Raw genomic sequence first — 22,954 nt, 5'->3', positions numbered from 1 at the left:
GTCTTATTTGCCACTCCGATTCTAGTATCTTCTATCAGGGCCACATGTTTGTTTATAGAGGTAGGGAATATAAGTTTCCCCCCTGGGCGGGAGATATGCTGGCGTCAGGCCGGCGTTAATCTATTAGGTCGCCTTGCTAAGCGAGGATATTAACGCCATGCCTATTATATAGCATCGTAGCATAGGCAATATTCTCAGTGGCTTAACCTACACGCCCCAAGTGGCGGAATTTGTTAGTGCTAGATTAAGTGGTGCTACTGTAGCTTCGGCTGCGCTAGCAGGGAGGGTGCCGACCCGCTCTGGCCATACCCTTGTGGAGATGGAGGAAGTGAGAATAAAGTATTCGATGGTGGGTGCTGACCAATCTGAGCAGCGATTTGTGTTCTAGCCACATGTGGCGGATTCCGTGTTTCCGCCATAGTAATCAATGCGAACCTCATCCGCCATTCTTTTGATACGCGTACACCCCCCAATTGATACGCATACACCCCCTACGCAAACAAGCTTAGATCCTTCCACTTCAAGTTAGAATATCACGTGTGTTTGACTTGTATGCATCTACAGTAAAAAGCAACTTTTGTGACTGCGCCACCTTAATCAAGTCTTGATTTTAATTATAGTATAGGTAGGAGAGTTAAAATTAAAGTTGGAATGCACCAAAGGACCCCTTAGCAAAGCCTATCTAAAAGGGCGAAGCAATGCGACCGTCCAAAGCCTGTTAAATATTATCGCCGAGAACTAGAGTACTATATGGAGTAGTACCTAACTCCTACCACCATTCTTACCACCTGTAATACCTTCAAGATCGCCCTAAGTTAACTGGTAGGGCTGCGGAGTACTCTGTGAGGCGCTGCACGAAGCTCTATATACGGAGGCTCTGCACGACGGCTTTGCGTACGACGGTTCTGCGTACAACGGTTCTACTACGGAGGCTCTATAAAAGCTTTGTGTAGAGCTTCGTAAAGCTTCGTGCGGGGCCTCCTACGCAGAGCTTCGTGTAGAGCTTTTATACACAGAGCCTCTATACGGCCTACCTAAACAATAACTACCTAAGGTTCTCTAGGGTAGCTATTATAGATTTATATAGATTATATATATATTAGCTAGCGTTTAATAAAGTTATATATAGTTACGGAATGCTAATAACGCGTTTTTTTTTAACAAAAATGATTATAAGACCTAAAAATACCTAAGTAATAAAAATAATGCACTCTAAAAGCCTAGGTTCTATTGTACAATTGATGAACTTTGGGAAATAATATAAAATATTGGTGCTGAGTTATTCCAATATCCGCAACCTCCGCAACGCGGATATTGCCGTTGTAAAAGTGGCTCAGACGTGATTCTAGTGGTTTCGCATAAATGTAGTTAGTCAGCTTGCGGACCGATTGAAAATCCGCACCAACAGAATCACGTCTGAGCCTGCTGAGGTAAGCGTCTGGGCTTGCTGAGGTAAAATCCCTCACTCGGAGCCTCCAAGACGCGGCCCGAGGCTCTGGCGGAGTTCGCATAAGCGAGTGCCAAGCCACTACCGCGATTAGCGCATCCACACAAGTATAAAATCTCGTCCGCCCACCCAACTTCCTCTTTTCTTCTTCATACTTGTGAGTTCTCTCCCCAGCCCACCAGCCACCTTTTTGAACACCTGCTGACTTCCATAGACCTTGTTGGGATCATCGTGATCAAGAAGACGGTCGATCTGCCAGACTATCCTGCATTGCACAGCGCGGCGATGGGTTGGTATGAATCTCCTTCGGGGGCTTCACCGGCGCAATTTTTGCTGGTCCGCCTGCCTCAGGCTTTTCTTTTCATTGATGCTTTCGCCTTGCGCGAGATATTGAAGAAGAGATTCTCTTTGCCGGTGATGGATAGACTGTGTGAGTGAGTGAGGTTGATGACAGCCCAAGCTGGAACTGCATGGCCTTGACAATTCTCACAATTGGCACCGAATAAGCCCGACTGACGCCATTCATTCTATCTATGTGCATACCCATCCACCAAACCCAGCCTTACCACTACCCAGCCCCCACCCCAGCCCCCCTCTCAAACACCCTCACACCCCCATCCCACCCAACAAAATACAACAACTCCTTCTCCCCCTTCTCCCCCTTCTCCTCGTCACCGTCCTCCAGATCCGCATCCCCCCTCGTAATCCTCACCACCCCGCTCACATCCGCTGCAACCCCCGTATCCAACAACCTCAACCCCATCGTCCACGCCGCCACATGCCCAACCCCAACCACCAACGCCGCATGCCGCGTCTCGAGCGGCAGTAGCGGGGCCGCCGCCGCCGACGACAACGACGGCGCCACGAGCGGCGCGTCCGCTGCCAGCGCGACGACGGCCGCGTGGACGTGCTGGCGGAGGTGGAGCAGGGTTGCGAGGAGGGAAGGCGCGTCTATGTGATCCTGCCGACAGGGAGAGGTTGTGGGTAGCGACCCGGCGGCCGCGAGGAGCAGGTCTGGGTTATCGAGGACCAGGAGGACTTTTTTCGGGGAGCTTTTGCCGGGGGAGGGGGCCGTAACGTGCGCGATGGCTTGTTGGATGACGGTTTCGGTGTGGTGGAGCGAGGGGGATGTGAGTTTGAACTGGGACTGCGGCGGCGAGGGAGTGGGAGTAGTGGTAGTAGCGGCGGCGGTAGGCCTCGATGCAGCGGGTGTTAGGGTTCCTGGGGCAGGCTGTCTGCCCGGGACGAGTGGTGCGCGCGGCGGGATGGCTCTGGGGGCGCGGAGCGGCAGTGGTGAGGTATGAGGTGGTGTCGTCTGCTGCTGCTGAGGCATCGCGGGCGACGCAGACGGCGGAGACTCCACCGGCGGCATGAACAGATGCGTCAGTCCGTCGACGAACGCGAACCGCCTCTGCTGCGCCAGCCGTGCGAGATCCAAGCCCTACAATCTCCCAAGAAACCGAATCAGCGTGCTGAACTGCGTGTCTCTCTACCCTCTCTATCCCTTCTGTGTCTGTGCAAGAGGATCGCAAAACTGCTACTCACCCCAGCCTTCCGTCCCTCCGCCCTCCAAAACTCCCAGTCCCGCATCCAGCTCGCGAGCACCACCGCACTCTCCCCCTCCTCTTCCCTTGCTCCGGAAAATTCATCGCTCAACTTGCCTACGCCATCTCCACCATCCTTACTAGCATGCGCGCTCGAGAGCGCGCCGCACAAAAACCGTATAACGAGCCAGTTGGTACTCGCGCCCAGCACGCTTGTGAGCAGGATCAGAGAGTCTTTCGTCGGGAGCCGCGTGTAGGGCTGCAGAAGTGGCGGGATGCGAGACGGTGGCATGGCGGAGTTTTTTATTTATTTCGGGGAGCGGGGAGGCCTGGAGGCGCTCTCGGCTGGAGGGGTTCAATTGGAGCTCGTTTGGGCTAGTGAGGGTGCTGTGACGGCTAGAAGATGTTAAAATTTTTACAGTTCAGAAAAGCTTTTTGGGGTGGAGAAATGACATAGTTTGATGTTTCAAGAGCTATTAAGGAAGTCGTTAATAGATTATGCAAAATGCCAATCTGGAGGAGCATTTGATGAATTAAACATCTTCAACAGAAGGCAAGTGCAATGTCCACTAAAGTGCAAACATAATACTCACAGTTATTTTAGGGGATGAGGTTACGACCGGCTTTTTCTACTAAGCTACGCCATAAAGAATATCAAGTCACCATCCAGAGAACTAATTCCCCGCACCTGCAATGCAACCCCCAACCCTATCCCATAGTGGACATGGCCGCCCCATATCCCTACCTCCCCATGTGCAAACCCCCTAAGATAAATTTCAGAAAGTCATAAGGATCAATCCCCTAACGCCCCCGCAAACCCAAGATTCTCCTCTCCAGATTCCTCTCTCCAGATTCCCCCTTCATCCCTTTCCAGCAACCCTAGTTGACAATCCTAGCCAATGTCTCCAAAGCACTCGGTTTATCATCAAGCACAACCTCCTCACACTCTTCGTCGTCCTCAGCATCAGTCTCCACAAGGTTCATAAGCCTTTCCGCAAGATTTTCTGAGCCATTAACTTGTGGCTGAATCGTATTGAGGTCTTCACATTCTTCGTCATCAAGGTCCAGGAAGTCCACCATGGTTTCTTGCAGAGGAGAAAAGCTTTCGCTGTCAATACTGGCACGATGTGCGGATCTACTTGAAGACCTCGAAGGCGTTGCTGGAGGAGGAAGGCTTTCAGACGATGTAGAGACGGAGTCTACAGACACCACAGTACAAGGCAACTGGATGGGGTCTAGTTGCATCTCGCCAGGTCCATCCTCAGCCAGGCGTCTGTCTCCAGAGGAAGCTTCTTGGCTCATATGCTCATGATGTGATTCAGGTTCTGCCGCCTTTGCCTCTTCGACTGACCGCCTAAGGTGTTCCCCGGAATAGCCTGTCTTGTTGACCGGAGGCTCGGATAACGTACCACCTTCCGCTTCCCACATTTTCTGTCTCAAAGATGAGGACTCTTCAAGCTCAACCAAGGCCAGCTCTTTCCGAGGGCTCTCGGCTCTGTCCTCGTTCTTTGCGCTTCCAGCGTCACTACCATTGTACTCACTCGTCGTCTGCAACTGCTCAAGCACGTCGACTTCAGGAGCCCAGTCCTCATGCTCGACAGTCCGATTAATGAACGGCTCGGAAATCTGTCGTTTCTCTAGTGCAGGTCCCTGGATCCCTCTCTCGACCATAGCAACATGATCATCCACTTTATCATCCACTTCCTCAGGCACCCTCGCGTCCTCAAAAAGCTCCAGCATCTCTCCACGATGCGTGATCCCGCCCTGGGTCTCAATAACATCTTGGCCAGGAACCACTTCAGCGAACATAGCCTTCTTGCCACCACGTCGCCGGATACCCTGCAGAGCGACAGTCGCAGCACCCCTTCCGCCTGCGGCGCCATTCGCGATCTTGCCCAAGTCTCTGTCGAAGATCCAGGGAAAGCTCATGAGCGGCATGTGCTTGACGTCTATCTTCGTCACCGGCACTTCTCTGTCACCCACGATCTTCACTTTGCGGCACTCTTCCAGCGCTTCCGTCATGTCTCTCGCCGTCACGGTGTACATCGCCGCTACAAACGGGCCGAGCTTGTCGAAGTCTGTGAGATAGGGCGCGCCGGCTTTCTCGCGGCAGATTTCTTGGAAGCGGTGCTTCAGCGCTAGGCTGGTGCGGCCGAGCTCTTCGGCAAAGGTGTAGTCTTTGCTCTCCCGGTTGTGGTCGAGGACGAAAGTTGACCAGACCTCGAACTCGGTTCGGATCGCATGCTGTGCCATAATTCGGCGCATGGCTGCGTCGTAGAGCAGCTTCACTTCTGCAGCGCGCTTGAGAGTATCCTCGTCCAGATCATAAGCCTCTAGGATGCGCTTGTCGAATGAAGCTTCATACTGTGGGACAAAATCTGCTCGTTCGACTTGATCGAATAGTTGGCCCAGGACCTTCTTTGATTGGTAAACTCTATCCTTTGAGCGATATTTATTGTCCATGAAGTGAGGATATTTGCGAGGAATTAGATGTTTCGGCATTTTCGCAGCCACGCCGCTCTTAGGATAATCGACGGCACAAGAGTGCAATTCTGCAAGGTCCAAGCCTGTAATATATCAGCAACATGAGGGATTGGTGGAATATTACAAACTTACATTTCTGGTCCCGCACGCCCAGGTCGTTGAAGTCCGCTTGCGCAAGATGTGCATTGGCGATCCTACCTAAGCTATCATTCTTCATATATGTCACGAAGAATGTTGTGATCTGGTCCAAAGTAACTTCACCCTTCACTTCGGTTGGTACTGCTGCGGTATAATCCATTGGAGGATGGTTGATCTCAGGCGGCAAAAGATCCATATCCCACATAACCAGGTAATCATCTCCATCAAGATCACCTCCAGAGCACATATTGGCAACATCTCGATCTCCCGTCTGCGGAAGCACAACAACGCTCTTCAGATGTCTCAGCGCGGGGACATCCACTGCACGAACAATCCGGATATCGCCTGGATGCAACGAAGGATTCCGAGCGAGGATGCAGATACCTTCAATAACTCTGTATGTGGCTCGTTTGTCCGTATTTGAAATTTGGATAAAAATCTCTGGAAGCGTCGCAAGTTTCTCATCTCTTGTGGCGTCGTGACGGGACTGTGGATCATGAAAATGCCCTTTCAAAGTTGCAGTCTCGTCAACGCATCCAAGCAAGAACGCTCCTTTCTCAATGACAATCCTCGCCTTCTCTTTCAAGAACTTGATATTCCAAGCTCTCCACAATTGCAACACTGACATCACGAAAGGCTCTTTACACTCCATGAATCCCTCTAGAATCATCGCGGCGACCGTCAATGTCATTTGGTTGAAATCAATGTTCCTCTGCAATTTTTGGAGAGCAAGAGTCTCATCCGTCATAGCAGCGCTCAAATCAGAAAGCATCTCTTGCTGCTTCACTACAAATACCTGATCAGGGACTCCGAGGGCAGAGAGGACGATGATAAGTTGGCGATTCAGCGTAGCCGTTGCAAATGCTGAAGAACGGATGATTTCTAGACCCTGATGAGTAGCCGCGAACTTGTATTGGCTCTTGCGAATAATGATCTCGTTGGCCTTCGCATCCGGAGCTACTGCCAAGACGCCTTTGCATCCTCCCAGCCGGAATTGGAAAAGAGAAGGATAGTCGTCAGCAGCATTGGGAAGACCGAACTCCCCAGCGATCATAATAGCCAAGAACCGAGAAATCTTACCCACCCCATCGGTAAATCTATACCCATTCCTCTCAATATCTGGCATTGTCTCAACTTTGACTGTAGTTCCATTGATGGCACGTGTAGTGGAGAAGCATTGACCAAGACGTGCAGCGTACTTCGCAACAATCTGGATATGGCTGAACAAGCCCATCCAAGTGCGAATGTCGGCTGCATTTAGGTCGTCAGTAGAGGCAAAGAAATACGCACCATGCTCACGAAATTGAGAGTTGCCAAAGGCCAGGAATTCGTAATGGCGATCCCCAATAACTATGCCATTTGTCATCGCACGCTTGATCCGGGTGAATATTTCATCGAATTTGTTGTCGTCCTGGCTATTTACTCTTCCTTCTTGCTTCTCGTCGGTAAACTTAACGCGGAGGAATCGGTCCTCATATTCGATATATTGTCGGATTATTCGATTCGATGTTTCCACCGTAGGCATGGTAACATACAACATAGATGGGGTGACTGTGGCGGCACGATTGTAAACGCAGTACTTAGGAATATTTCGCATGGAGTTTTCGATGACCGGTAAATCGAAAACCTCCATTGGGTCGTAGATCCGGCATTGCCTCTCCGCAGCCTTCTCCAGGATGCACTTAGCACCTTCTGGCTTCATGGCTGAGAGTTTCTTTAGGAATTCTTTTGTAATATTGTGTTCATTCAACCAGCCGTAGGATAAGCATACCTCCAGCTGGTACCTGACAGCGAAATCTAACGGTATAGTACTGCTATTGAGGTGTTCTAATGCGGATAGGCCATATGAAGGCTTCGTCCGTGACATGTCTAACATATCCCAAAAGTCAGCCATTCGCTTATCTTTGAGGTCAAATTTCCGGCCTGTGATGAATTGAATGTTGTAGTCGGTAAGAGCACGACGAATAACGGCATATTTTGTCCTATCATTCTTAGAACCGTTAAATACGAAGCGGTATGTGGTCCATCGACCTGTGTCTGTTAGTGCCAGCTAATAAAGTGCATTTAAAACGTACCAATATCGATAATAGCCCTTTCGTTTTGCAGCATGACAGGCTCAATGGCAACGGGGTTTCGGTCCTCATCACTGAGCACATTTGTCTGACGGAGCCAGGTTTGCCAATTATTCCAGTGCAGCATTGTGTCATGGGTTGATTCGATATCTTGCACTTGCCGGAAAAAGGCAGGAGGCAGATCAAATGGGATAATTAGAGTGCGCTTTTCTTCGCCGTCAGGGATTTCGTATATGCGCTGCAACTGTGCAATTGGCAGACGAAAGCGGTAGTTGTGAACGTCAGTTTGTCTGTTCTGATACCGTCTTGCTTCTCGTGACAATTCAAGATGCAGAGGGAACTGGATGTCAATTTCCCTACGTAGCAGATTTAGGACGAACTGAACGGGCCTGGAACGAGTTGGGTATATGGTCCTCATTCGCATCATAGACGTCTCATCATACATGAAGCCGAAATCCAAAGAGTCCGCATGGAGGACAGTACGTTCAGGATACCTAATCTGTGGGTCGACAGGGCTCGGATGAGTCAAGACTCTCCTCCTCGGTATGACATCTGCCCTCACGGGGACTTGACCATCAGGAGTTTTCATGTAACACCTGGATTCCCAAAATGGTCTCCGCGGTGGAGGGCTAGTACGAAGTTAGTACCCGCAGTTATAACATATCTTGACATGATTGAGAAAGCTTACTGAAACTCCACGAAAGCACTGCAATCCGCCTTGCCGACCTGAAGATCGATCTTCTGGATGCTTCCTTCAGTGGAGCATAGCCTGTAGACATCGAGTGTCATGATGCCCAAAGGCAGTCTCATCAGCTTGACTGTCAAATCCTGCCATGTTCGCCAGTCATCATCCTGCCGCATAACCAGTCTGCCGCGAGGGGGGCTTTCACGTCTCATTCCATTCGCGGTGTTATTGTGGGGTGGTGATCGAATTATAGGTGAGCTAGAAGGCCCCCGAGGTCGAGTGGGAGGAGCTGGCATTGTACCGCGAGCAGCATACGGACCGTTTAAGGGACACCGAGTGTTTCTATGAGCTAAGGACGAACCAAACTGAGGCTGACTATTCTGACGGCCTTGATGATTAACAACTGGAGGCTTCGCTGAGCCGGTTGGAACGGAGCGGTTCATGGTGCCACTTTGGTTTATCTTGGGTGTGGTCTTCGGTTCTTTAGGATTGTTGTGGTTTGCTAGGCTGTCAGTGTGGGGGTTATTGGTTGGAATCTGGGTTACGGGGTGGGTGGCTTTTAATAGAGCTATCTTGTTTGGCCTAGGATACTTCGCTGGTAGGCTAAAGCCTAGGACTTGACGTCTCGACCGAGCGTGTGTGGGAGCACTTGACAAGGTTAATGTTTGATGTGAAGCGTTCCTCCCTTTCCTAGTAAGTCGCGCTACCACCGATGCCCGGCCACGGCGACAAGCCTGGAATGTGACAGGTTTTGGTGATTGCCAACTATCGAGGCCAATTTTCTGATTTGGCAGAAGGACCTCCGAGGTCTTGTTCGTGTTATGCTCTATGTCAACCCTCTGACTTCCAGAATTCACCGCATCTCTTCTTGCAGTCGAAATAGTCGGTCGGTGGCTTGAAGGTGCTGTGTGTAGTCAGTGCGAGATTAAGTAGTGAGAGGTTAGCTGGAAGAAGCAAAAGAAACAGACGGTGAGTCTGGATGATTAGGTAGGCGCCGCGTGATATGAATAATAGCGCTGTCTTAATCGTTGCCGAGTAACGTAAAGGGGTGGTCTCTGCAACGCTATTTGTTCATTCATTTACCATTCTACAATCCTCGCAGCCACCCGCGAGGCCCAGTCGAAACCAATGTATCCTAAGGCTATGAGATCTACGGGCTGAACTGACCTCCCGGAGTGTTCGACGTGTTCGTCATCTTTCTCCTCCTCGTGATGGAGAGCAGTGTAGCTAACCTGATGAAATCTAAGCAGCACTACGATTTGCTCTGTTACATCACATGATCTAAAAGGAAAATTAAATGTACAATAGCTGATACCATTGGCCGCCGGAGGAAGTCCAGAAAAGGATCCGAGATAATGATGATCAACTGCTCAAAACCCGCACTATTCGATGCGTGAGGTAAACAACGCTTAATGCAGACATATATCTGTGATGGGGCTGGAATTGTTCCAAGGTGATGAGCTATAGCGTTTATTACCTTTGAAACTCTAGTTAGAGCCCATCAAAGGGAGTTGGCTGTTGTTTGACAAGCTTGGATCAATTGTGAGACCCGGTGGAACGTAAGACGAGATTTGTCTGCAGCAGTGATGTCACTGGTTAGGTTACTTCATTGGATCGGTTCGGTTAAACCAAAATTCAAAGCCTAACCGGTTAGACGATTTTATTGGCTTAATCTGGATCGGTTTTGAAGTTTTAGCGATAACCAGGTAACCAGGAACCAGTAAGGCCTTAGTGGTAAGGATTTGGGTAAGGGCGAACGTCACCTAAGGGAGCCAAGCCTCGTCTATTGGCTTAAAATTGCCGTGTAGTAACGCCCTAGTTAATCCGTTTGAGGCTTTATAGATGACCAGATCCATTGGATGTAGTTAATTTGATGGAGTTGATGAAGTTATGGTGGTTATTCCTAACCGCGTTATCCCCATCGCGTTGCCTATATCACGTCGCCCATAACGCGTCGCCTTTATTATTACTACCCTTATTACTGCCCTTATCGCGTTACCCTTATTACTGCCCATATACTGCCCTTATTGTTTTATAATTAACGACTAATCGTCGTTTAACACCATGCCAAGACTCGCGATAGTAAGTACGACGTTCTAATTTGCTCATTGATCGCTAATATTACTGCTGATGTCCTGCAAGCTTTATAGGACCTCTATATACTATTTCATTACTTTATACAACTCCTCCATACCTTCCTTAAGCACCTTTACCGCTTTATACACTATATTACTCCAAAATCTATATATTTTATCCGGTTGATCTGGTTTAACCGGTTACATAACCGGTTAGTAGCCTAAATCCGAATTTTGGATCGGTTTTGGCCTCATTTTTGTAACCTAACCTAACCGCTGACATCACTGGTCTGCAGCTACCCGACCACTTGCATTGCTCGCTGCCAACCGTTTGTTAGTGTGCAAACGGTGTAACATGAAATTTAGCACACCGTGGCATCAGGGTGTTCTCGGGACGGTTAATTCGACTGCATGCGTTGTATGGTGGGCCATTTGTCGTTGTCAAAACGAATTAGAATCCTTGGCATGCAGATCCCCGTTTTTTGCACCCAAACTTACGTGTAAAGCCGTGAGAACTCCATTTTCCACATTCACAGTAATTTAATATGAGGTGGTTTCTTGATTGGGCAGTCAGGTATTATAGAATATAGCTACTTTTTAATATAGTTGAACCATAGCTGCTTTAGATTGATTCTATATAACGTATATTAACGTATATATTAGCTAAATAGGCAGGCTTTGTCTAATTAAGCTACCCTAAGTTAACTTCTTGTGGGTAGATATAGCAATATTAAAGGACGTGGTTAACTCCCCTAGGCTTTTAACCTTAACACCACGTTAAAATCGCCCTAGTTCACGCCGTAGACGCCCCAGCTCAGCTTGTTCTATATATATTCCTCCTACCATATATTAAAACTACTTCTGGGCGAAGGAATTATATCTACTTTTACGGATAGGCCTTGGCTACCCCTAAGCGGCCCTTGGGCGATACACCTAAGGGATAAAATACCCCTTATAGCAAGCAAGTAAGCAAAACACCCCTCTACTTGCTTGATTGCCCGATTTAAAAGCGCCTGCGTGGACCCATTAGGGGGACCGGGACGGGCGGTAAATTAAATCAATTATTAATATACAAAGATATTCCCAATACGCATAATAGACACTTAACAGCACTGCGACGCTAGCGTAACATATCTAAAGCTCTGGCTGATTGACATCCTGTAATATAGTATACCCACCTATCCGCATAGCTGACACTCCAAGTCGGCTCTTACTCATATCTAACTACGACTTCTCTTGTTCTGCGAACAGTATACCTATTTAAAGTCCGAGTGCTGCCATCCTCAGTAACATCATCTTCGGTGATATAGTCCGTATATGTCGATTCACCATTAAGACTTTCGGGATCTCTTGTTACAGAAATGTGCGTTGAGCTTTGACCATAATTATCAGGTGTGAGATTAAGCCGGTCCGAGGACTGTGATGTGGTAGCTTTGGAACTGTCATTCGTGCTAGTATAATTCGCGGGCCGACGGGGTCGACGCGGCCGACGCCAATACTTTGGGGCGGTAGCCATATTAAACTCGTTTTCTGGGATGACCACAATAAGCTGCCCGGTTTGGAGTTGTGCGAGTAAACGATGGATGTTAGGGAGGGCCGCAGAAATTATCGAAGCGTTCATGACTAGTTGATTCAGGATAGTAGGAACAACAGCGTCAACTACACCCATCATTCTGTCAGCTCTACGGGATCAAGCCTTAGGAGATGGAAAGACGTTACAAGTTATGTCCGAAGAGAAGATGTATGAGTGCAGGACGCATGCGCTACCAATAGCAAAGCCGCAGACGCTATGACTTCTTGTTAGAGATTTCCTCCCACTCCTTTATACGTGAAAAGGGACCTACGAGACTCGGGAGCCAAATAGTGCTATGACCTTCCAACGCTCACTTTTGTCCATCCGCAGCCTCCATATCACTGGGAGGAAGAAGAGAGCGAGGAAGGCGTCCGTTAGGATGTTGAGTACGATGACCGGGTAATAGAGATTGCCTCCGGCAGTGCATCGCTTACGACTGAACACCCAAGGGTGAGGCAGCCCACACTGGAAGGCGATCGTAAAGAATGCAAAGAGTATCCAGGCCAGGGACAGAACGAGGATGCTATAACATATTCGTTGCGTAGGCCGCCTCTTATCCACTCGAGCAATTACGCTAACGAAGGTCACTTTCGCTAGGCCCTGGGCTGCGACTGCTAGTAGTTGAGCTATATAATCATACTAGCGGACGGATCGCAGTCAGCAAACCAGACAACTAGTTAATAGCCGCATTTGAGCCTACATACCTTGAAGTATCTATCTAGCGAGGTAGATGACAGGTCTCGTACATGCTTTCCGAGGCCATAGTGGATCGCCTGGCCTAGCAGAATCGACTGAACTAGGGCTATAAACTAAAGATGATTTAGCGGCCCATCTAGAGTCTTTCATTGTCCGACGTTGAACAGGCAGAATGACCTACATTTGCGAGTAGGAAGGCAAGGCCATCGAATCCAACCTTGTACTTCCACCGTAGAGATGCGTAGAAGCGAGCTATGGCAAGCAATATTGTAACAGCGATGAGTGTATACGTGACGGTCAGCACAACAGCTCCCAGACGGTTCTCCAGATATGGCGTGCCATACTCGCTCATGCCGGACCAGTTTAAAATGGACAAATGTCTGCAAGAAATCGATGAGGTTTCAGAAACCCGGTGTTGGACATGGTTGCCATCCCTCGACCATATTTATCGTCCTCGAAAATGAAAATGCGGCACAAAATTCTTAGGATGCCATTGGAGAGAAAGGGAGGTGGCACTGAATTGGCCAGATCTTTCCGTCCCTCCCAACTCTCCAGATTCCAGGATGGTTCGCGTGACTCGACGCGCTAAATGTGCCCGGGTCACAAAGCCCGGGCCGTGCGGCTGATTTTCACCAGCCAAGTGTCCCGCTTCCCCGGTTCCCTGTTCTGCAGGCATTCCAGTGCTCGTCAATTATAGCGGAAAACGGGGAAGCTCCACTCGGTGATCGCCACAAAAGTCTAATTGCAGGCCAACCCTGCATGTAGAGCCAGACCAGGCGATGAACCACCTGCATTCCATCACAGAGATATATCTTATTAGCCTCTGTCTATCGTTTATAAGACAGCCTAAACTTTCTCGTCTCCTACTTTGTCGCGCATGTACTGTTATTATCAACATGGCTAAGGACACGCCAATTGACCTCGCCGCGCTAGTGTGCCCTGGTCACAAAGCCCGGGCCGTGCGGCTGATTTTCCTTCCACTAGCCAAGTGTCCCGGTTCCCCGGGTCCCTCGTGGAAAACGGGGAAGCTCCACTCGCAAAAGTCTAATTGCAGGCCAACCCTGCATGCGGAGCTAGACCAGGCGATGAACCACCTGATTCCACCACAGAGATATATCTTATTAGCCTCTGTCCATCGTTTATAAGACAGCCTAAACTTTCTCGTCTCCCACTTTGTCGCGCATGTACTGTTATTCTCAACATGGCTAAGGACACGCCAATTGAGCTGGCAATTCACGGGGGCGCGGTGCACAACGGCCCGGGTTCTCCCCCAGAGGATGAGTCGCGCGGAGGTTCGTGGACGCAGCAGCTGGATGTAAGTTAATACGGACCCCTCGTGTCTCCTGCAGCTTCTAATCGCTCTGTAGAGGTTCATTACCTTGTTCCCTGCTGTGGCCTTCGGACTCACGCTCCTCTCTTCCTGGGAGGCTGTTGGCATATCTTTCGGTGCCGGCTTACTCAATGGAGGCCCAACTGCCTTGGCGTGGGGAATGCTTATTGCGTCCGTAGGAGCGACAGGTATCGCCCTGAGCCTTGCTGAAATGGCGTCGATGTGAGTAACTCTATGAGCCCCCCTAAACCTCTTGTTTGTTGATCGCATGGAGAACGCCTGTGGTTGGGGCGCAATATCGTTGGTCAGGCCTATACGCCCCGAGCTTTATGACGCCCGCTTTCTGGAGCTTAATCCAAGGTGAGTTCAGTCATGAACAAGACTTCTTATGGATCCCTAACTGATAAACTCTAGGATGGTTAACGGTAAGCGCTTTACGTATCCGCACAACATTTAAGCCCGAATTAGTTAATAACCCTACAGATTTTTGCCTGGATCGCATTCCTCACCGCAACAGTGTATCCCTGTGCTGCAATGACACAAGGATTAATTGGATTGAACAACCCAACATACATTCCAGAGCGATGGCAGATCACTTTGATAATGTGGGCATTCCTTACATTAATTATTGTTCTAAATATCTATGCGAGGAAGGTTCTAGTGGGAATCGAGTTGATTGGCGGTGTTCTACACATCATTTTCTTTATCGCGACAACCGTGGCTCTGGCGGTTATGGCACCCAAGAGTTCTGCGTCATTCGTTTTCACCGAATCCTTCTTCGGGCAGAGTGGCTGGTCGAACCAGTCGGTTCAGTGGTTCCTTGGTTTGTTAACTAGTACTGCTGTTCTATCTGGTAAGGTAGGGAAAATTCCCTTAATATGCTCACTTTACTTATCCGTGACTAGGCTACGATGGAGCGCTCCATATGAGCGGCGAGATGAAAAATGCACCGAGGAACGTCCCACGAAGCATGGTTATCGGCGTTATAATGAATTCAATTCTGGCATTTGGGTTTATCCTGCTCCTGTTGTTCTGTATAGGTGATCCTATAGCGGCACTAACGACTCCAACTGGATATCCGGTAATAGAGATCTACCTCCAAGCAACCGGTTCGGCTACAGGAGCTACTATATTGACTTGCTTTATAATTATCCCGGAAACGGTGTGTCTATTTAACGTATTCGCATCTGTAACACGTCTTGTATGGGCATTTTCAAGGGACAACGGACTTCCGTTTTCCTCGTTCTTTAGCGTTGTAGGTCTAACAATTCTAGGATGAAGTTAAACTATTACTAATATTACATAGATTCACCCTACCCTTCACATACCGATAAGAGCGCTCGGGCTGGTCTCAGTTATTTGCGCATTGCTTGGCCTCATTAGCGTCGGAAGCACAGCCGCTTTTTTTGCTCTTTTATCTCTCTCTACTATTTCGCTATACCTCTCATATTTAATTCCGATCTTATTTTTCCTCCTCCGTAAGCTCGAGGGGCGACATCCTTCATACGGGCCGTTTAAGCTAGGTCGATTTGGGATCCCAATCAATACCTTTGCGGTCTGCTACTGCATCTTCATGATCATCTGGCTGCCGTTTCCGTCCATGCTACCGGTTACGGCGAAGAACTTCAACTACGCGGGCCCGATTATGGCCGCGGTTCTTATTGCGGCGTTGCTGGACTGGTTCATTAGCGGGCACAAGCGGTTTCAAGTCCCGACGGACCCATATAGGGAATAGGAGAGGGACATGTCCAGCATTGAAGGGCATGCATGCGTTGGCAGCGGGAGCATTTTGATACGCATCTAGAAAGCTTGGAAAATATCTCACATGAGAAGTCCTATAACCCTGACTACAACTTGAAGTCCTCATAATTGCTGACAATGCTTTCCCACCATACCATAGCAAGATTATGACGCTGCTGAGCAGGTAAAGCATATAAGCTGCGTAGAAGCTAGAATGAGTTGTCCGCTCCCATATCTTGGAAGGAGATTAAATGCACTCTAGGCTTTAATACCACCACTATTGGGTCAAGTGGCAAGCGAGAGCGGTCTCTGAGGAAAGGAATAAACGCTGTGTCATCTGCTAGCATTTCGTTTCCACTAGCAGCTCTGACGCAGTATATCAGTTCCTCTAATTTGCGACCGGAACCCTGGGCCATTTTCGTGATTCTGGTATAGTTTAAACGCTGTGCGTAATAGACCTGGAGTGAAACCGATAGAGTAGCATGCGCATGACTGTCTGAGATGGCTACGCGGGTCTTACTGTTTCTTGTTAGATTGGTTCTTCTTAGCGTCCAAAACTTACATATTCCAGGAAATAGAGTCAAGCCAAGTCCGACTTTCATCAACGTCACTAAATAACTCTTCGCTGCCGCTGCTGGTCCATTCGCTGCAGTCACTGATCGACTCATCGCTTCCAATGACCGACTCGTTGCTGCTACCAACCAACGCCTCTGCGCAACTATCGTACGCTTCCTCATCAGCTGGTGATTGCTGGTATGCGCATTGCTCACGTCGGACTCGTTTATGAATGAAGTTGAAGAGGAACGGCGATGCCGCCGGGCACGATGCTTTGCAGCATGCTTCGGGGCTGAGTCACCGCGGACGGATGCAGACAGTCTCTGTCGCTCCGCATATCTACGGCCCTTGCGGCTGCCCTTGTCGTCGTCATCATCGCCGTTATCAGTGTTATCTTTATCGTCCCCGTCGTCGCTGTCTTTGTTGTCGCTGTCGTCCTCGTCGCTGCTGTGCTCATCATTTCATCATCGCCGTCATCGTCATGTTCGGCCAAGTCGTTGACGGGATCGTCGAGGTTTTGACTATGACCACTGTTGCCAACCATGTTGTTTAGTGGTGCAATATTGCGGGGAGAGGTAGGCTCCTTAAAGGAAGGGCCAGGGATGCACATAATCATTTGATTAGTTTCATAAGCTATGATTATTTTATAATATAACTAATCATCATCACAATTAAACCTTGTGATTATGATAATCAATATAATTACCCGCGGTAAGAACGCGTAGGAATAGAATGTAGTAATAAAGCTTTGGTATTAATCAAGTTCCCTCTTAATTTTCCTTTATGATGATTGGCGTTTACTAAAATGCGCCGACGCGTATCTTATCTAGAGCACCTTTTTAATTACTATTTACCTATATTTTTATATCTATATACCAACCATGTCTTCCTTATAACGTCTACGCTTGTAAGCCTCTACCCGAAAGCGACCATAAGAAGAAAAAACCGAGACTATTTCCCTCCTTACCGATTACGATTCGCGTAAGTTTAATAATATAATACTTGCCCGCGAGGATTCTTACTACTAAATTAATATACCTAAAGCTAAAAGGAAGAAGATACAAGAGGACGAGGAGCTCTAGTCCTATACCCTATTAAAGCCTCTACCTAGTAAGCTTAATCGGGGCAATTCTAGTTAAGAGATCTTCTACTATAAGCGGTGCTTTAGGGATAATTCTGGCACTACTACTTTTGGGCATTACCTAAAAAATAAGCACGGATTCCTTTATATACCAAGAAAGGCTAAAGCTATATTAGCTGCCTTATTTATAAAGTAATAGCAAGATAATAATGGAAAGGATTTAAAGATTATAAAAATCCTTAGGGAAGTTATAAGCGAGAAGGACTTTCTAGATTCTCTCTATTACCTTATTATTACTTATAATCTTCCTTATTCGATTATTAAATGGCCTAAGTTTTAGGCCTTTTTATATATCTAGAAGGCTTGCTTATAAAGTCGCGAAACTTTATACCTCTACTACTTAGTAAAACGTTTATAATTTATAAAGATTTTATTAGGAATAGGCTCACTATAGCTCTCTTAAAGCTTTACTTTATAACTAACTATTAAATAGCGCTAAATAAGATAGCTTATTAAGCAGTAATTATTTACTTTATAATACTTCTAAGTTAGTTTATTGTAACTACTTATAAGTTATTATCCCTTATACTAGTATCTCCTCCTAAGCCTAAAGTAGTTACTGCCGTAGATAGCGTTATAACTAGTGCTTTAAATAGCATATTATTTAACTTTATTAATACTATAACTAGGTAGTAAATATATAACGAAGCCTTATCGGAAATACTACGGTAATTTTATTAATAGGCTAGGTATATAGGTAAATAAGAAGTTAATAACATAAATATAATTAGTAGAGTAGGTTACTTAATAGATTTACTTTAATTATATTCTAAGATTTACTATAAAGAAGAGAACTATCTAGGCAGGGACTGTGGTCCTTTAAATTTATAATACTACGCCTAAGAAATATACTAAGTATATTAGTATATTAGTACGTTAGTACGTCCCACGTTTTTATATTTCTATATTTCTATATACTAACCCTATAATATAACCGCCTATATAACTTAGCTACCCCTTATTTTATAGCTTAATTAGTTTTAGCGCCTTTTATACTATTTTAACTAACCTATTTATATCTCTTCTTAGTAGTTATACTACTGCTAATATATAGTTCGTAATATTCTAATATTTTAGGACTTAATTAGCTAGTAAATTTAGCCCTAATTACTATTAATTAGCTTAGCGTCCTAGTCTTTTTAAAGGTTATTTAGTAGATCTAGTAGATCTAATGTCTTTTTAGCTATATTCTAAAGTTATTTAATAACGACTTAAGCTGCGGCCTATATAGAAAAAGACTCTTTTACCTACTTCTAGAGCGTCTCGGCCGTTAATTAATATAACTACTATTAATTAGCCGCTTTAATAGCCGCTAATTAGGTCTTAGTAGTATTCTTCTAGTAAGTAATCTTAGCAGTAACATCTAAGGCCTTTTTTTTTAAATACCTTTTTTGCTACCTTTACTATGTCTCCTACCTCTCTATTATAAAGTATAAATAGTATTTTATACAAAGAAAGGAAGGGAGGCACTTTTTCCATTTCTAAATAGAATAGGAATAGCTACTAAAAAGTGGCTAATAACAGCAGGATCCTTAGAGGGAGATAACTCCTACTAGGCTCTTAGTAGACAGATATTAGAGAGCAAAAAAACAGAAATAAGCTATAAATAGGACAGGAGTAGGCGTTAGGGGTTCGTAATTTCGTAATTTTTTATAGTCTTTTCTACTGTTTTTAAACTACTTATTAGTTATTAGCAACCTAGTACTTTACTAGGGAGTGGTAAACCCCTAGCTTAGAGGTTTGTAAACTATTAGGACATAGCTACTAGTATATATTAAGCTACCTAAAGGGATTTATGTATATAGAACTATAGCGCCATAGCCTAGAGGCTGTATGCGCAGTATTGTACATAGTATAATACAACGGATATAAAAATAAAAAATAAAAAAGCATAAATAGCTTTTTATATTAGCGGTAATCTCTTAAGCTTCCTTTTTGGCTTCTACCTATTCTCTTTTAAGTGTAATTACTATTTAACGCTTTTTCTATAGCTTATCTCTAGCTATCTTAGCTTCTTTTTAGTCTTTATAGTAGCTTTTTTAGTAGTAGTAAGTTCCTAAGCTACCGCTAGTATAAAAACTAACTCTTTAAAGAGTACTGTCTACTTCCACTTCTTTCTTTCCCTCCTTTTATTAGTATATTGCTATAGCTCCTTATTTTCTACCTATAGCAACTTAAGATTATCCTTTAAAGATTCTAGGTACTATATTAGCAAATTAATATAGGCCTCTAGAGTTGTTTTTAAATAAAGGATTACTTACTAGTAATAAGATTAAGTAAAGGCGCTATTAGGAGGGGGGGATATAGAGGTAATAATAAAATCGTTGCCTTGGCTAGGTAAGATAGAGGAGTAGGTAGCTAAGTAGAGCAGCGTATAAGGGGTTAATTTAGGTTATAGGGGAGGAGGCCTACTGCCTTAAAGGCGTTTTTTATTAAAGGTTTAGTATAAATTTGCGGCTAAATCGCGTTAAGAATCTTTATAAAATAGCCTTTATTTATACTAGTAATACTATAAGCTATATATTTATTAACTTAAGTAAAGTATATATGCTTAAAAAGTAAAATATATAACAAGATCTAGTGGCTAGGGTAGGCGCGTTAAATACGGAGGTAGGTATATAGGTATAATCTTATAGTTCTAGTAGTACTTAACGAAGTTAACGTTAATATAGCTGCTATAGCCATTTATTACTAATTGTTAATAGCTAATTAATTTACTATTTCTTCCTTCTTTTACTGTCTTTACTACTACCCTTTCCTATACCTTAGTTTGTTGGGTATAGTGCTTAATAGTCCAATTTTTTAATTTAACTAGCTGTTTTTCCTAAGGCTAATTAAATAGTTGCTAAGAGCTTCGCAAGCGTTATCTTATATTCCCTTACTATATATATAGCCTTTAAAGACAATAAAATATAGTATAGTCGTTCCCCCTATACTAATATAATTAATCTATAAGACCTACTCCTTAGAGCTATTAATAGTTTTAAAATTAATGGCCCTACCTTATAATGTTATAACCTTAGCGCTATATATATAGCCCATTAAGGTACCTATCTTATCTATATTTTAAGTATTATTGTCTTTAATATTATACTAGGTCTTAGCATTAAAGTAGTTAGTAAAGAACTTTCTAATAAAGGCGGGACTGTTATTAGTAATAGCTTGTTTTTAATTAATTAACCATATATAGTAGATTTAAAGCTTAGCCTATTATTTTAGAAAGTAACTAACCTAGTTCTTACCTAGTGGTTAAATCTTAAAGTACTAAGGGAGGTAAGAGTGTTCGCGATATAGGATAATAGAGGCTATTATCTAGATTATATAGATCTGATATAGAAATCTAGCATTAAAAAGATAGATACAGTATTAAATAATTACCGCTTTGCCAGCTAATATAATACGATATTAGTTAACGTGGGTGACTTAATAAGGTTGGTATTTACCTTGGAGACGTCTTTGAAAAGTAGAGGGAGTAACTACATGGGCGTTCGCGTAGGCTTCTTGGCTGCGATAAAGGCCGCTAATTTGCTAGGCCGTTAAAGCAGCTTGCAGACGGTCTTCTGTATCTAGTACACGAGGTTTGGAGGGTATAGCTGTTATCTAGTAATAAATTTTATGGAGTTAAGGTGTGGAAAAGTATATTAAAAAGTTAATGTTTAAAGCTCGGAGGTACTAGTATTCTACTTTAGGAAATCAATTAGCCTAAAAAGGGAGGCGGTCTACTAGCTCGAGCAAAACTTAGGGCTCATGCAAAACCCCGTGTACCACGTTACATTACAGGCTGTAACCGTGCTGGAGCCGTTCAGCTATCTCGCCTCCCCCCACATTTAGATGGCCCAAAGAAACCTCCGCTTTCAAGACTATACGGTGGGATGGGTTTGTGCCTTGCCGATCGAGCTAGCTGCGGCGGCGGAGCTGCTAGATGAGGAGCATAGAGACCCACCCCAAGACCCTAACGACACCAACCTCTACACACTCGGGCGTATCGGCGAACATAATACTGTTATCGCATGTCTACCAGCAGGTCAAACTGGTCCTGGTGCTGCGACTGCAGTAGCCGTTCAGATGAAGTCAAAATTCACAGCGATCCGGTTCAGTCTAATGGTAGGCATTGGCGGCGGGGTCCCAAGCTCTAGCTCAGACGTACGGCTTGGAGATGTGGTAATCAGCCAACCGTTAATGGAGCATGGGGGAGTAGTCCAGTATGATTTTGGGAAAACTGGACCAAATGGGTTTATACGGACGGGTTACCTTAATACGCCACCAACAGTCCTACTACACGCAGTCTCTAAATTAGCAGCAAATCACTATAGGGGTAGAGGCAAACTTTCAACGTACTTATCTACGATTACTCGCCTACCACGTTTTGCATACGAGAATACAGGACCAGATATACTATTTAAATCGACCTACAATCATACGGGAGGGCCTACATGCGCTAGATGTGACGAGGATAACACCGAGCAGCGGGATGCACGTGAAAGTAAGGAGATTGTAATTCATTACGGGACGATAGCCTCCGGTAATCAGGTCGTAAAAGATGGCGTTACAAGAGATCGACTCAGCGGGGAGCTCGGTGGTATTCTTTGCTTTGAAATGGAAGCGGCGGGGCTAATGAACAGTTTTCCGTGCCTTGTAATCCGGGGCATCTGCGACTATGCGGACTCGCACAAGAACAAGCGTTGGCAACCTTATGCCGCCGCGACGGCAGCTGCATGTACAAAGGAGATTATGTCAATCATACCTGCATCTGAGGTAGCTAAAGCACGTACTATAGACGATGCTATTGAGGGCAGAGAGGGTTAGTATGCAAGAACTTTTGCTATGTATAATTATGAATTTCGCTGCATAATGGCTACTAAAAGTTGTTTTCTTGCAGGCCAAGCCAACACACAACATCCTATCTCCACACTCCCGTTCGGCCGGGACATAGGTAGAACGATTGATCCCGATGGACCTGGTGACATGCTGAAGTGCCGATTGTAGGACACAACAATCCGAACCAAGGAGGAGGTAGTACCAGCAGCATCCAGCTCCAGCAGGAAAACGCACGACTCCAAGCGCAAGTGACGCGGTTGGGAGCGGAGAACGCGACTCTGACTGCAGATCTGGCGAAAGCCAGTGGCGACATCAGGAAGCTGAAGAAGGACCTGGACGACTTACAGAGCCAGCCAGTACCAGTACCGAAGGGATGGTATTGGGGTAACATTCCAAAGAAATGTTATGATGATCTATCAGCTGCTAATAAGGTGTTGTTTGAGTCGCGGTTGCGTGTTGTCTGTCATCGTATGATCAATCAGGGGAAGTGGTTTTGGCATAACTATGATTTCAATCGGGCGGTGTTTATGGCGTTCGTGGACGAGTTCCAACTTCCGTTTGTGTGGAACGAGGAGAATTTTTACGATTCGGATGGGAAGTATATTACTATCGTGGAAGATACATCGCGATTGTACGACGAGAGGTTCGAGTCGGTG

The 22,954-nt window shown here is 45.9% G+C and overlaps 5 protein-coding genes across 5 annotated transcripts; 2 read left to right on the top strand and 3 right to left on the bottom strand.

Annotated features, from left to right (window-relative positions):
- Positions 1-1,789: 1,789 nt before the first annotated feature.
- K441DRAFT_699893 (uncharacterized protein) lies at positions 1,790-3,458 on the bottom strand. The gene is made up of 2 exons (XM_067653204.1): positions 2,993-3,458; positions 1,790-2,888 (listed from the first exon to the last, which is right to left on the bottom strand). Exons 1-2 carry the CDS (start codon positions 3,281-3,283, stop codon positions 2,016-2,018), a joined length of 1,164 nt encoding a protein of 387 aa, XP_067498834.1. The 5' UTR covers positions 3,284-3,458; the 3' UTR covers positions 1,790-2,015.
- Positions 3,459-3,649: 191 nt separating this feature from the next.
- Positions 3,650-8,546, bottom strand: K441DRAFT_619706 (RdRP-domain-containing protein; the record flags this gene model as incomplete). The annotated part of the gene is made up of 4 exons (XM_067645885.1): positions 3,650-5,558; positions 5,608-7,644; positions 7,689-8,314; positions 8,374-8,546. The coding sequence occupies 4 exons, from the start codon at positions 8,544-8,546 to the stop codon at positions 3,871-3,873; spliced, it is 4,524 nt and encodes a 1,507-aa protein (XP_067498833.1). The 3' UTR covers positions 3,650-3,870.
- A 2,910-nt stretch (positions 8,547-11,456) lies between these two features.
- On the bottom strand, positions 11,457-13,251 carry K441DRAFT_280945 (uncharacterized protein). The gene is made up of 5 exons (XM_067640928.1): positions 12,896-13,251; positions 12,723-12,827; positions 12,290-12,657; positions 12,165-12,232; positions 11,457-12,104 (listed from the first exon to the last, which is right to left on the bottom strand). The coding sequence occupies exons 1-5, from the start codon at positions 13,064-13,066 to the stop codon at positions 11,656-11,658; spliced, it is 1,161 nt and encodes a 386-aa protein (XP_067498832.1). The 5' UTR covers positions 13,067-13,251; the 3' UTR covers positions 11,457-11,655.
- An 830-nt stretch (positions 13,252-14,081) lies between these two features.
- On the top strand, positions 14,082-15,779 carry K441DRAFT_584220 (putative amino acid permease; the record flags this gene model as incomplete). The annotated part of the gene is made up of 6 exons (XM_067644537.1): positions 14,082-14,266; positions 14,319-14,404; positions 14,459-14,469; positions 14,528-14,897; positions 14,950-15,299; positions 15,351-15,779. Coding segments are annotated over 6 exons (1,431 nt in total), but the record flags the coding sequence as incomplete, so codon positions are not given.
- A 5,477-nt stretch (positions 15,780-21,256) lies between these two features.
- K441DRAFT_280923 (purine and uridine phosphorylase) lies at positions 21,257-22,590 on the top strand. Its single transcript, XM_067640927.1, has 2 exons — positions 21,257-22,281; positions 22,360-22,590. The coding sequence occupies exons 1-2, from the start codon at positions 21,312-21,314 to the stop codon at positions 22,464-22,466; spliced, it is 1,077 nt and encodes a 358-aa protein (XP_067498830.1). The 5' UTR covers positions 21,257-21,311; the 3' UTR covers positions 22,467-22,590.
- Positions 22,591-22,954: the final 364 nt, after the last annotated feature.

Source organism: Cenococcum geophilum (genome assembly GCF_001692895.1).
Source record: "Cenococcum geophilum 1.58 unplaced genomic scaffold K441scaffold_57, whole genome shotgun sequence".
NCBI classification, from domain to species: Eukaryota; Fungi; Ascomycota; class Dothideomycetes; order Gloniales; family Gloniaceae; genus Cenococcum; species Cenococcum geophilum.
The sequence above is the reverse complement of the archived record's forward strand: the minus strand, read 5'-3'. Positions and strand labels throughout refer to the sequence as shown.

Coding starts and splice junctions, on each gene's coding strand:
- K441DRAFT_280923 (XM_067640927.1), top strand. CDS start 21,312: ATGGCCCAAAGAAACCTCCGCTTTCAAGACTATACGGTGGGATGGGTT. Junction 22,282..22,359: donor TGCTATTGAGGGCAGAGAGG/GTTAGTATGCAA, acceptor GTTTTCTTGCAG/GCCAAGCCAACACACAACAT.
- K441DRAFT_280945 (XM_067640928.1), bottom strand. CDS start 13,066: ATGAGCGAGTATGGCACGCCATATCTGGAGAACCGTCTGGGAGCTGTT. Junction 12,658..12,722: donor CGCTAGATAGATACTTCAAG/GTATGTAGGCTC, acceptor TCCGTCCGCTAG/TATGATTATATAGCTCAACT. Junction 12,233..12,289: donor CTATTTGGCTCCCGAGTCTC/GTAGGTCCCTTT, acceptor AAGAAGTCATAG/CGTCTGCGGCTTTGCTATTG.
- K441DRAFT_699893 (XM_067653204.1), bottom strand. CDS start 3,283: ATGCCACCGTCTCGCATCCCGCCACTTCTGCAGCCCTACACGCGGCTC. Junction 2,889..2,992: donor CGGAGGGACGGAAGGCTGGG/GTGAGTAGCAGT, acceptor GGGAGATTGTAG/GGCTTGGATCTCGCACGGCT.